Below are 12,208 nucleotides of genomic sequence, written 5' to 3' on the forward strand. Positions count from 1 at the left end.
CCAGTGCTCTGTCTCTTGTGGACGGGGACACAAAAGCCGAACTGTCTACTGCTTATCCAAGGAAGGAAACCATTTGGAAGATGATTATTGCAAGCACCTGCCCAAACCAAACGTGGAAAGAAAATGCCGTGGAGGAAGATGTCCAAAGTGGAAAACAGGAGACTGGGGACAGGTAAGATCCTGTTGATTATTTAGATGCTCCTGATCTGCTGGATCATTTGGGGCCTAGGTACCTCCTCCTTTCACTCTTTCTGCAGACTTTGGAGTACAAATGGTCTGAGTTAGACGCTAAGCTGATGTAAATGGGTCTCACTCCATACACGGCAGTGGAACTGCACTGATTTACGTCACCGGAGTATGTAGTAAATCTGTTTGCATGTGCAGGAAGGTGGTCAGTGGGTAACAAAGCAGTCCTGGCTCTCCATTTCTTAAGCTGCTGCTCAAAGAGGACTTGGTGTGTGAGACTACCCAGAATCTGATGAAGCCCAGTCATCCTTCTTTATTGCAGCATCTAGCACAGGGGTGGGTAAGTATTTCAGGTGGAGGGCTGCTTACCGAGTTTTGGCAGGCCGTTGAAGGCCACATTTCCCTCTCTGGTGCAGGGAAGCAGGAACAGCCCCATGGTCCCAGACTAGAAGCCTCTGCTAGGTAGGGGTTTCTGGTCGTGGGAGCAGGGCTGGGCAGACCTTGCTGCCGGGTCCTGCCACCAGCTTGCTCTGGGTCCTACTGCTCCTGGCTCTTGTCATCTTTGACAGGCAGCTAGGAGCAAATAATCAGGAGTTTTCCAAAATGTTTAGGGGTCCCGCAAACTGGATAGAATGGCCTGGCAGGCCAGATCTGGCCCCCAGGCTGTATTTTGCCCACCCCTCTTCTAACATGAAAGCTGCCACTTCTCATTTTTACTAGAAAATGGAGATATTTAGGAACAAACAACCTTCCTAAATATAGTTCATATAATGAACATGCATTCATTAAAAACATACATTTTTGTCAACTTTTTCCTGCCAGTTGCATGGCACTGTGACCACATCAGTTAGCTCGGCTTCACAAAGAACACAGGCTTTGTGCCTCAAGTTATGCGGATGTGGAAAAGCTTGGCTTTGGTTCAACCTATGATTTGCGGGTCTTTCTTCACATTGCTTTCCCATGCTCCAGTATTGAAAAAAAATTCTTTATTTTCAATAGTTCTGTATTAATATTTCTATATTAATGGATTATTTCAGGCCCAAAGATATCCTTCTGTTTGTTTTTATTTGTGCTGCTCCTTTTTTTGTTAACACTGCCAATGTCTTTTTAAATAACATTTCACATTTCCCTCAACACTCAGCTGCATCTTGAACCCGTTGCCTCGTGTTTTTTCTGCCTATCAATCTTGATTTCTGCATGTACTTTGCCAGCGTGCTAATCCGCAAAATTATTGAAGATCGAAAACTAAATGAACTGTTAACTTGTAAAATGTCCCGTTCTGTCACAGTCTTGCTTTCTCTGCCACATTAGTGCAAAAGGCCAGGAGTCTTGCTGTATGCTTCCTCTGCTAAAAAATAAACCAGGAACATATCGATATGCACACACAAACATGCAATCCCTATTAATACTTGTATATACAATTGTTATCAAACGTCAGGTATTTGTTAAAAACAAACCAACCCAATGTTTTCATGATTGTTTTCAGAATTGGGTTTTTTTTTCCTTTCCATTTTGAAGAACTAGTATTCCAATATTTGCCTTTCTTAGAAAAAGGGGTAGCCTGACATTTGTTATTTAGGTTTATTGGTCTTGCAAAAAAATGTGGAAGGGCTTGGGTGAGCCCTGCGGACTCAGAAAAGACTGCTCTCACATTTAAAGTGCAACGGGCATCTTACTGGGTACAGTCTTAAGGCCTTGATTTTGTCCAAAACCCTACAAGGAGAAGAAGAGGTAAGACTATTTAGTGTCTCAACACATCAGCTGTGCACCATATTAAAAGTGACTGCTCCAGAAAGCAAATTTTTTGCAGCTAATAAAAGTAAACACACTAATGTAATGGTCTGTTGATTGCTTAAAAATATGCTAATTTTAATTGATAAAAATAAGTGTGTTAGAATTCAAAGCATTCCTTTCCGTCAAAATTTAATTGTATACAATTTGAAAAAGAAACCAACGTTAATAAGAGTCTGAAGTGATTTATGGCCCAAGGTAATCTCTTGTGACTAGGCAATTAAAGATTATTTGTATGCTAATGATCAGGCCCAGAATAGGCAAATCATTTCTAGCATAAGAGTTGGATTCTCAGCTGAGGCATCTCAGCTTAACTCCAATGAAGCCAACAGCACGGCACCAGTTTAACCAGCTGAGGATAGGGCCTGGAGATGTTAAGCGTGCAAGGGAAGATAAAAACAAGTCTCAAACCCAGCAAATTAGAGCATTTAAAAATACCCAACAATGCCCTGACACTGTTCCTTTATGCTTGGCAGAGAAAATACCCCACTCTCTCGGCAGAGTGAAATCAGAGTTGAAGATAGCAAAACTCAGAGCAGTTAGCAGGCTCATGCCACAGGGACAGATACTTCACACTTCTGGAAGTGCCATTTGTGCCTTGCAGGTGTCAAAACGGGAAGCGTATAAATAGCTGGACAATTGCTCTTCTTTTTCGCTTCATATTATGGCCTAAAGGCAGAGATGTTGGAAGAAAAGAAATGTAAATAGTCAGTGGCATACATCCTGGCCAGATCCTCAGCTGGAGGCCAAACCAGTGGGCTTCCACCCAAACCAGTGCAGCTGTGAGGATTTATCACAGCTGTACCCTGGGTGCCCCAAACATCTGCTCTCTATTTGTGCTCCAAAATGTCACTGGAAAGGTTAGAATGAGTTAAGGACTTGCTTTCTGAGCAGAGAGCAAACAAAAGGGATCACTTTTATTCATGTAACAGTTCCAGCACTGAACGTCCATCTACTGCGGTGGTTTATTGGGGGATCGAAAGAGAAGAAGGCTTAAATCCACGTGATGGCTTTGGTGCCCACTAAAGTTATTGCTGGCAATTCTGGGCACGGGACATTTTTAGGAGAGAGTCCAGGTATGGCAGCAAGACAGTAGCTGGAGACAGTGCTCCAGATTTGCTGGAGGTGTGCATCAGTGGGTGTTGCGCATCTCCAGCATCCGTGCACCAGTGATGCACACCAGATTGGCAGCTGCCAGTCACCACAGGAGTGGGAAGGTGACCACCGGCTGTATATAGCCGTTACAAAAGAAATGCAAAGCCCGGGCACTTTTCACGTGCTGTGAGTGTAGCAAAATTATGCAGTCCTTTGGCTCGAAGGGTGAGAAGTCCTGTGCTGCTGGAAATATTAGCAATGGGCATTTTAAGTTTGCGTACAGCACCAATGGATAAACCCGCTGCTATAGGATCGATCATCCCCTTTTGTAGCAGATAAAGCAGCAACAGTCTGGGAGAGCTACAGCAGCTCTGTCACACAGATATGTTCTCATTGTCACCACACAGCCACCATTTGTTGTGTGCACCCGGGGTGCCTTCCTTTGCCTTTTAGGCAATGCAAAATGAATGATTGTAACAGGATAGCCCGAGCCACTACTACCACGGCGTGCTCCGTTCCCATGCGAGTGCTCTGATCTGCAATGGTTTGCTTTGAGATTCTGGGAAGTTCTCTTCTAGCTAATTATGAATCCTCCTTCCTAGGGCAAAACACGGTGTAATGTATGCGTTAATCAGAAAGAAAAAGTCTCTCTCGGAAAGTAACTTGCATTTTTTAAACTAAGAACAGCACTGAGATGTCAGATGCAATATGCTTAACTAGTATCTCTGTGAATTGGGGTCAATAAAGATAAGCAGTCAAAACACCACTGCTTATTCTGTTGCTTGCTTATGTAGATTTTGCTTTTAAATCTGGCCATCTATATTTACAAGTGATTAACTGTTCTGATGCAGAAGTTTACCTATTGCATCGTTTATGTCCTTTTCCTCCAAAGACAACGGAGAATTTGCGCAAAACTACAGATACGCCTGTAGAAATGCTGAACGAGCCAGCAGGTTCGTCCTGCCCCATGGAGAGATGTCAGTGTAAAGTCCAAAGGGTCCTGATCCTTCAGTACATGGAGTAGGGCCCATAGTGTCAGGTTTATTATGACTTTAGATTAAAACAGTCAGCAGGCGTAAATCAGCATCACTTCTTCTAAATCGGTAGAGCTAGGAAGGTAAGTTTCACAGTTTGTTACAATAATCATTATTAAAACGAATATAGGGCAGGTTCTCTGTCTTAAATGGCATTTAGAATAGTATAAAATTCTGCTGCTTTTAAGCCAGGGTAGACCCTGAAGTATGATCTGTACTTGTACATTACAAACAGATCGGCGGGTGCCTTTCGACTGCAGAGGGGCTTGAAATTTAAATCCAAAGCTCTTTGAAATCCATGGAGAGACATCCTGTGGACTTCATTCAGCTAAGGACCTTAAGTGCAGTCATCCTGGTGAAGGGACTCCAGGTCACTCTCTGTGGCCACCTCCTCGCTGTATTAGGGGAGCCATGAGCATTTAGCAGTAATACCCTGACAGCAGCAGGAGTTCCCCTTCCGCTCCTAGGAGCAGGTTTGGGAGCTGGTGGTGGCTGGCTTCCTTGCAAAAGGCTTATTTGGATGTGCTCGGGAGATCTGGACAGTCTCTTATAGGGCAGTACAGAACTGCGATCCTGGCCGAGTCCATAAAAACCTCCCACTCCGAGCAATTCTGGCAACTTTCTGTGCACCTGGAGTGAAGGGAGCACTGACTTCAAAGGGGTCAAGGTTTCACTCCCACTTTATTCAGTGGGGGTAGGATTTGACCCTCCCAGTGCATGCAAGGGGATCAAATTCCCCAAGGGGATCTGTGCTCCAGCCTGGCTCTTGGATGATATTGCAGAAAAGGAAAGTTCAGTGAAGTGAAGTGCAGCCAGAAGGGTTTTGGGGTAAATCTGATATCTTTTATTAAACCAACTAAATAGTTGGAAACAGTTTATTTTAGCAAGCTTTCAGGTTTACAAACCCTTCACCAGGCTGAGGAAGTGTTAGGGACTGATCTCCTAGTACCGTGAGAAGGCATCAGTGTCCCTGTTGATAGTGCATTTTTCCGCTCAATTCAAGCGAGCATTGGCTCAGCCCTGTCTGAGAGTGAGCTACAACTCGAACCCGTTCTACTGGTGTCAGTGCCTTCTTGGAAACGGGCCTTTTTTTAAAGCCCAAGCACAAGTCATTGCAAAACATAGCAAGCAACTTGGGGTATGCATTTCTCCAGCCGTGTTTCCATTATTCAGCTTAACTCTCCCTTCTGGAATGCTTAAGATAAACAGGGCTGTTAATCACAATAGCAACATTACACCATATGGGAAGCATTTTCACGCAGTCGTAGAGATCTAACTGTGTTGTGCCGCTTCTCCAAGTCAGACAATAAAACCAACCTTTCATAAATATTTGCAACTAGGAGAATGTTCACACTCAGCTTTTCTTTGGTCCTGTTTGCTTGATGGCACGTTCAGATACAGCAACACCAATGCTGCGTTACAGGCTGACACTTTTTAAGCCGCTTGGAAGAGGATTCGTTGCCCAGTTTAAATGGCTTAATTCCATTACTGAAGGGAGCTTACTTCTATGGGTATTAGACTAATGGATTATAAAATGATTTTCTCCGTATCTCGTATATTAACATGGCCTTATGTTCTAATTTCTTCCAGGCAGCAAAAGGTTAATCATAACGCGTGCATTGTAAGAGCTGTCTCTACACGTTTCCTTTCTAAATGTTGTGTCAGGTATCCAGGTTGTCGCCGGATTGGTCTACGGGGAAAAAGCATTCAGGACTCATGGTAGAGGTGATATCTTTTATAAGACCAACTAGATTTTTGCAAAAATCTGTGAAATCTGAGCTTTCATTTCTAGCCAGGAGAACTTTTGCAATCTTTTCTCCCAATGCCCGATGAAGGGTGTTTGCGCCCGAAAGCTTGCAATTAAAGAGTTATTTATTTATTTGCAAAAATCTAGTTGGTCTAATAAAAGATATCACCACCACTACGAGTCCTGAATGCTTTTGCTATCTAAACATTAGCCATCTATTTCCACATTCATAAACTGTGCTTCGCGACCTAGTCAAATCATTATATAGTGGTAAACGATTAAACAATTTATTTATCAGATAAATCATTTATAGTGTGAAATTGTAAGAAGGGGTGCAAGAGGAAAGAAACTGGTGGAAGTAGTGAGCTCTGGATAACAATATTTAAAAACCTGAAAAACATATGTTGCCAATTGTTCGAGTCAGCTGCATGTTATATGACTAGCAGGGAAAGTATTTATACCTCGATAAAGCAAATATGTGAAAATAAAGCAGCCCATTTAACAAAATGGGTCTATTTTCAGCCTGCGATATACGTTAGCATTTGTGTATGAGTGTCTATTGAAGGATATTACAGAAATATTACACCTACCAATCTTTACCGCCCCAATTATATTTTGCTGTCTAATTCATGCTTTTTCATTAAAGCTGTGCAGACTGCTAAATAATATTTCTTGTATTGTGGGGTTTATTTGTTTGAAACTATTTGCAAACTGCACTGAGCGTTGCATACAGCTCCCTGCTGTCTCCGGCATTTGGGTGGTTTGATTAATGCCTTATCTCTAGAGATTTTTGTCTTGTGATCCTTTGATAAGTCCACTGACTGCATCAGTGACAAAACTCCCATTCATTTTAGTGGAGCCAGGATTTCCCCCTTTGTATTCAGATTTATTTAATTTTTTTGCAAAATGTTTTCTTAGAGAACAGTTTTTTAAATGTCTGTATGTGAACATTTGCTAAATGCAGAGTAAAGCATTATCTCTGCAGAAACCAGAGACCTCCCTTGTAGCACCAGAGAGCGCGTCAGAAGAAGAAGGAGCAGAAGCTGCCGTGTAAAGCAGCAACTTATTTTTCTGTCCTGTCCTAGTGCTCAGTGTCCTGCGGAAGAGGTGTTCAGCGGAGGAATGTGTATTGCTACACCGGCACTCAGAAACCAGCCAGGGAAGCTGACTGCCCTCAGTCCACGAGACCCGAGGCTGAACAGGGATGCCACCTTGCCGACTGTCCCATTTACAGCTGGGAAGCAGAAGAATGGCAAGCGGTGAGTAGCAAGGGGCTGGAAGGGGCAGCTTCAGCTGTATTGAAAGCACATGCAAGACAGACCTTCTCCCTCACATGTGCCAGTATTGTGTTACTCGTTGTGTGAAACGTGAACCGCCGAGAGACCTAAGAGATGGTTAGCCGGCTGGGAAGATTATTGTCAGATGGCCAAAGTTTATGTGGAGCTGGGCCGTGTTTAGGCTGATGACGTCCAACGGCCAGGAGAGAAAATGAGATGGTGATGCATGTAGATTGTTTCAGTATTTTCCCAAATAGGCTGGAGGACGTCCCTGCATAGCCTGGCTGGATACGTGCAAGCTGCCGAGGGGGCTTGGTGCCATCTCCCCAAACTGAGTCCCTGCCAATGCCAACGCTGGGCCTGACTCTGAGCTGGTCTCACCTTTGGGCCAGATTGTGCTACCCTGACACATGCTGACTAGTAACTTTGTGTGGCTCCAAGGGTGGTAGGAAGGTGGGCATGGAAAGAAAAACTGGCTCAGAAGAAATTTGGAAGAGATTGAGATGCCATAGCAGACAAAGATGGGCATTGAAAAAAAAAAAGACTTTTCTGTGCTGCCTGCTCTAAGCATCTTTTTGGGCACTTCTATCCAGATTCTTCCTGACAGGCATCCTCTGTCTTGGCAGGTCCCTCCTTCCTCCACCCAAAAAGCCCGTGGTTTCAAACTTCCTTGCTTGGCTGTACAAAAAAAACTAGAACTCTTGGTTCCAAAATGATACCTTTTATTGTACCTACTGGGAAATTGCAAGAAAAGTGTCCTTTTCTGCAAGCTTTCGGGATCAAAGTCCCTTCATCAGGCTTGGCTTGACTGTAGGCAGATCTGCACTCGCATCTCCTGATCAGACATCATCAGTGCCCCAGGTTGGGCACACTGAGGTTCCCAGCAAGAACTGGGATGAGCCTGCTGCACACTGGTCAGGAGGAAGGATGGTGAAGGACGGTTCTGGTGTAGCTGTGCTGGGCCAAGCAATATGCAAGAGGCAGGGTTATTTTGGGGGGGATCTCTATCAGAGCAGCTGCATGGTTGGGAGAGATGTTGAAATAAGTTTTCAAGCACCAAATGCCCCTCTTCAGTTTGGAGAAAACCAGATGCAGCTTGAGATAAATAGTGAATAGGACGATAGACTGGGAAAGCATCCATATGCACATAAAAACAGCCTGCCTGGAGGAACAGAGCGGGGCTGTGCAAAAAGCAGGGCTCTTATCAGGGGTAGCTGAATGAAAAATGCAGTAGGAAGGATAAATTGGTCGTTGGAAGAGCAAGACAGTCCAGGAGGGAAGAGAAAGATGACATTTTCTCAGAGGTCCCAGCATGCCTGCTGGGTCTCCTGAGACATGTAGAAAGATATATAGCATAGGCTTTTGTGACCTGTGAGAAGATGTGCACGGAGCAGTGGATGGACTGGAGAGAGTGATTTGAATACAGTAGGTAGGAAGGGAGGAAAGCAATGCTGGAAGAGGCACCCATGCAAAGACCCTGTAGGAACAAAGGGGACACAAAAGCTAAGCCAAATAACAGCATAATATTCATTGTCCCTGTTTAAACCATCCTTAACACCTAACTGCATCTTTCTTCCAAGTGTACCAAGGGCATGTGGGAATAAAGCCACGGTCCTCTTTGAGGTCTGCAGGGGGAATATAGGAAACCTGTTGAATTCTCATGATCTACCCAGCTTCAGGTTTCATGTGCCCGAATCCTGTGATTGAGCGTTTGGGTTGGCACATTAATTTGTTATATGGACATTCCCAGGATGCCTGTCTGACTAAGTGCAGGGTTTTTCTGCTTCTCAGGGCATGTGCCCATTCACAAATCAAGCGCGCTGTGACCCAGAATGAAGGATACAAGAACGTGATGGATGCAAGCAGCTTATGGCACCAGAATAATTTATTTAAGAGCATTAATGCATAAATTTTCAGTAGCCCCCGTTTCGCACATCTGCTGTATGAATGAGCGTACCCAGGGTGGGCTGGAGAGAGCACGGTGGGACGCCAAGGTATTTGCAAAGCATAACATAATCCAGGGAGGTCTGGCTGGGATGGTTTTAGGCCAGCTTGCAGTGGTCTGGCTGAGAACACCTGAGATGTATATTTGCAGCAGGCAACAGCGGGGAGAGATTTCTGACTGTAAAGAGTTTGGGATTCGGGGTTACCAGGTTCTGGCTTTATGAGCACGTATTTTCCCCTCCAGACCTTTTGCATTTCCCCCTTCAGATCCTGATGCTAACCTTCAGGATGTGTCCTTAGGTCTGCCTCCAGGTGTGGGCACAAGATGCCAGCTGATATCGGTGCGAGCACGGCACACAGTAACAGCTTCAAACTGCATGCCCCGAAATCCGCAAGGAAGCTCCAGCATGCCGTAAGGGTGTAAGCTCAGGGCACACCAAAGTCCGTGATGAAAATTCCCATTGCTGGAAGGGGATGCAGGATCAGGGAGAGGGAATAAATGCAACCAGGAGCCTAGCTATGCCTTATTTACCCTGCAGGTCTTCTCTATTGCTTCCGCATGGTAAAAAGGGGCCTTAAAGTCCAGACTAAATCCCTCGGGTCCCTTTCCACAGCCAGGCTGATGCAAAGGGAGCTGAGTGTTAATGAGAGCCAGAGCCCCCCTCTTCGGGTTGCTGTAGCGTTACACATGAGCTGTAATCGCTGGCAGAAAATGCTGCTGCCCTCAAACTTGCATTTTTGGTGTCTATCACACAGCCGTTTTTGAAAAAAGTAAGGAAAAGAAAATTCACGGGCGAAACAAAGAGCATTTCAGCCTGATGCAGCATCCCCATTGCAGTACTTGCAGCTGACCTATTCCTGGGGTGATCTTTCCCTCCTCTGCTAGCTTGTCCTTGACTCATTAAAAGATGGGATACCCACATACATGTATGACATTACCTAGTACACCTCACACCGCTGCTACTTTGGCCTCGTGGGGTCTGTTGCGGACCAATTTAACTTGATGCCATTGGCGGGGTCACAATCTTAATGACATTCGAAGGTCCTACTGGGGCGCGAATCATAACGCTGTGGTTCCCAATGAATGATTCCAAGACAGGGAGAAACACCGATGCAGATTTATATCTGAGAAAGGTTTGGCCCAGGACTTTCAAGGCTGACTTGGACCAGAAACAGAGAGGCAGAGCTGAAGCAGACGGCTGGCTCAGAAGAAATTTGGAAGCTGTTGAGATGTCATAGCAAACATCCTACGGCATTTGCACTATTACCGAGCACTTTAAACTCATTCAACTCCTAAATTTCCCAAGCACTTAGCAAAGTAGGTCACCAAACAGCATGCAATCTCAGTACTTACCGAGTGCGGCAGTTAGTTCTGGAAGCAACTTCTCTTGCCTCTGATTTCTTCTCTCTCTCTCTCATCTTTGCAACTTTTCAGCAAGAGGAGAGAGCCGCACACGCACACCCCCCTGCCAAGCCTTTTGTGGGAGGTGGATGTTGGATGGGTCACGTTGGTTTCCTAAAGGTTTCCAGGGCTCCCCAGCCCACTGCGCGCGGTGGAAATCTCGACCATGTGACAGACCAGATTCCAAGGAAGCTTTGGTGGGGGGTGAGGAGGGTGGGCTGGAGCCGTCCTGGTCCATAAATAATCGTTATTGGGAACGTGCAGCAGATGTTCCCTGTTCGGCACTGACGCCTTTGTATCGGTTTCCAAGTCGTTCTCTTTGAATAGCTTTTATTTTGTCTGATGTGCCGTTAAAACAAAGCACCTCCTTGCCAGCTGCAAACATAGCCTGTGCATTATTTATAGGGAGGAAGCACAGATTGCGTTAGTCTGCGGTGGACAGGGAAGCCAAACAATAGAAATAGCATGGCCTGAAACACTACCACAGGGCTCCTACATTCCTGATTTCTCTCTCTTTTTTTGTTTTTTGTTTTTAAAGAGACTCCAGCAAGCATTTTGTATATGTCTTTTTTGAATTTCATCCCCTGTGGTTGTGGCAGCAAAAGGAACGGGGAACTGTCTGCATACCCTGGGCTGCTTTCTTGTTGTATTGATGTTAATTAACTTGTCTCTGCTCTAACCCAATTGATGCAAGTCGGCAGAAAGGGACAAAGTGAGGATTGGGACCGAAAGGAAAAGGGCAGAGTTGATAGGGAAGGAATGTTTCCATTCATCCTTCTGGATCGATGATGCCAAACTTGAAACTAAAATTAAATACATGAGTGGGGGAAAAGTGTGTGTGCGTGCGTGTGTCTATGTGTGTATACATGTGTATATATGGGGGGGGTATAGGTACAGGGGTGTGAAAGAAAGGAAGATCTGGCCATTGTTATTTCAGGGCAAACCCTTCTAGTTTCAGGCAGAATACCCATGGAAGGATGTCTAGACCCAATCCAAACACTTTGAAACTTTGAGCAAATTTTGTCTAAATTTCAGATTTTGACACCCCCCCCCCCCCCAAAGGTTGACGTGCTTCTAAAATGCCCTCCAGGGTGGCTGTTTTGTTGTTGCTGTTGGGTTGGCTGGGATTGATTTTAGAGGTGGGGAGAGGGGGCATTTAACAGCTAGAGAGATAGCTAAAAAAAAAAATCTGTGTGTGAAACGTCTATAAAAATAGTTCAGATGTGAGGGGAGGAGGAAGGAGAGAATTTGTCAAGATTGTGCCCTGTTTGTCAGCCCTCTTTCTCCCTTTCTTTTAGTTCCTTTTCCCCGTTTGTCTTGTGCAAGATTTATATCTGTCAGTAATAGGAGACTCCCTCTTAAATTTCCCCTAGACTTAAATGAAACAGCAGCCTCTCTTGCATTTTCGCTGCTGTCAAACTTCAATATAAATAATGTTTTATAACCCTACCGTGGCTAATTAGAGTCTTTAATGTATCTGTTGCATTCATTTGCTGGCACTCTGTCTTGTAGATGCATTTCTCACCTTTGTGGGGTTGTCTTAATTGATGTTTATTTTGGGGCATGTCAATAGATTTAAGCCTTATCGATTTAAAAAAAAAAAAATGCTCACCCTGGGGCTGCACAGTTTTCGGCAGCCTCCTGACCGTCGTCTCCAAAGTGCTGCAGAGGGATGACAGATGCCTGGAGACCCAAGTGCTAATTTGGGTGACATACCAGAGACATTCCAAGA

The 12,208-nt window shown here is 44.8% G+C and overlaps 1 protein-coding gene across 1 annotated transcript in view; it reads left to right on the top strand.

The window, feature by feature from the left end:
* The window catches only part of ADAMTS9 (ADAM metallopeptidase with thrombospondin type 1 motif 9), a 105,973-nt gene that overhangs the window by 75,907 nt on the left and 17,858 nt on the right, over positions 1-12,208 (top strand). The window contains exons 32-33 of the mRNA XM_090021152.1: positions 5-172; positions 6,939-7,112. Coding sequence (XP_089877278.1) covers positions 5-172; positions 6,939-7,112 — 342 coding nt within the window. The remainder of the gene's footprint in view (positions 1-4; positions 173-6,938; positions 7,113-12,208) is intronic.

This window comes from Crocodylus siamensis, chromosome 11 (genome assembly GCF_052110815.1).
Source record: "Crocodylus siamensis isolate JL-2025a chromosome 11, ASM5211081v1, whole genome shotgun sequence".
Lineage (NCBI taxonomy): Eukaryota > Metazoa > Chordata > Crocodylia > Crocodylidae > Crocodylus > Crocodylus siamensis.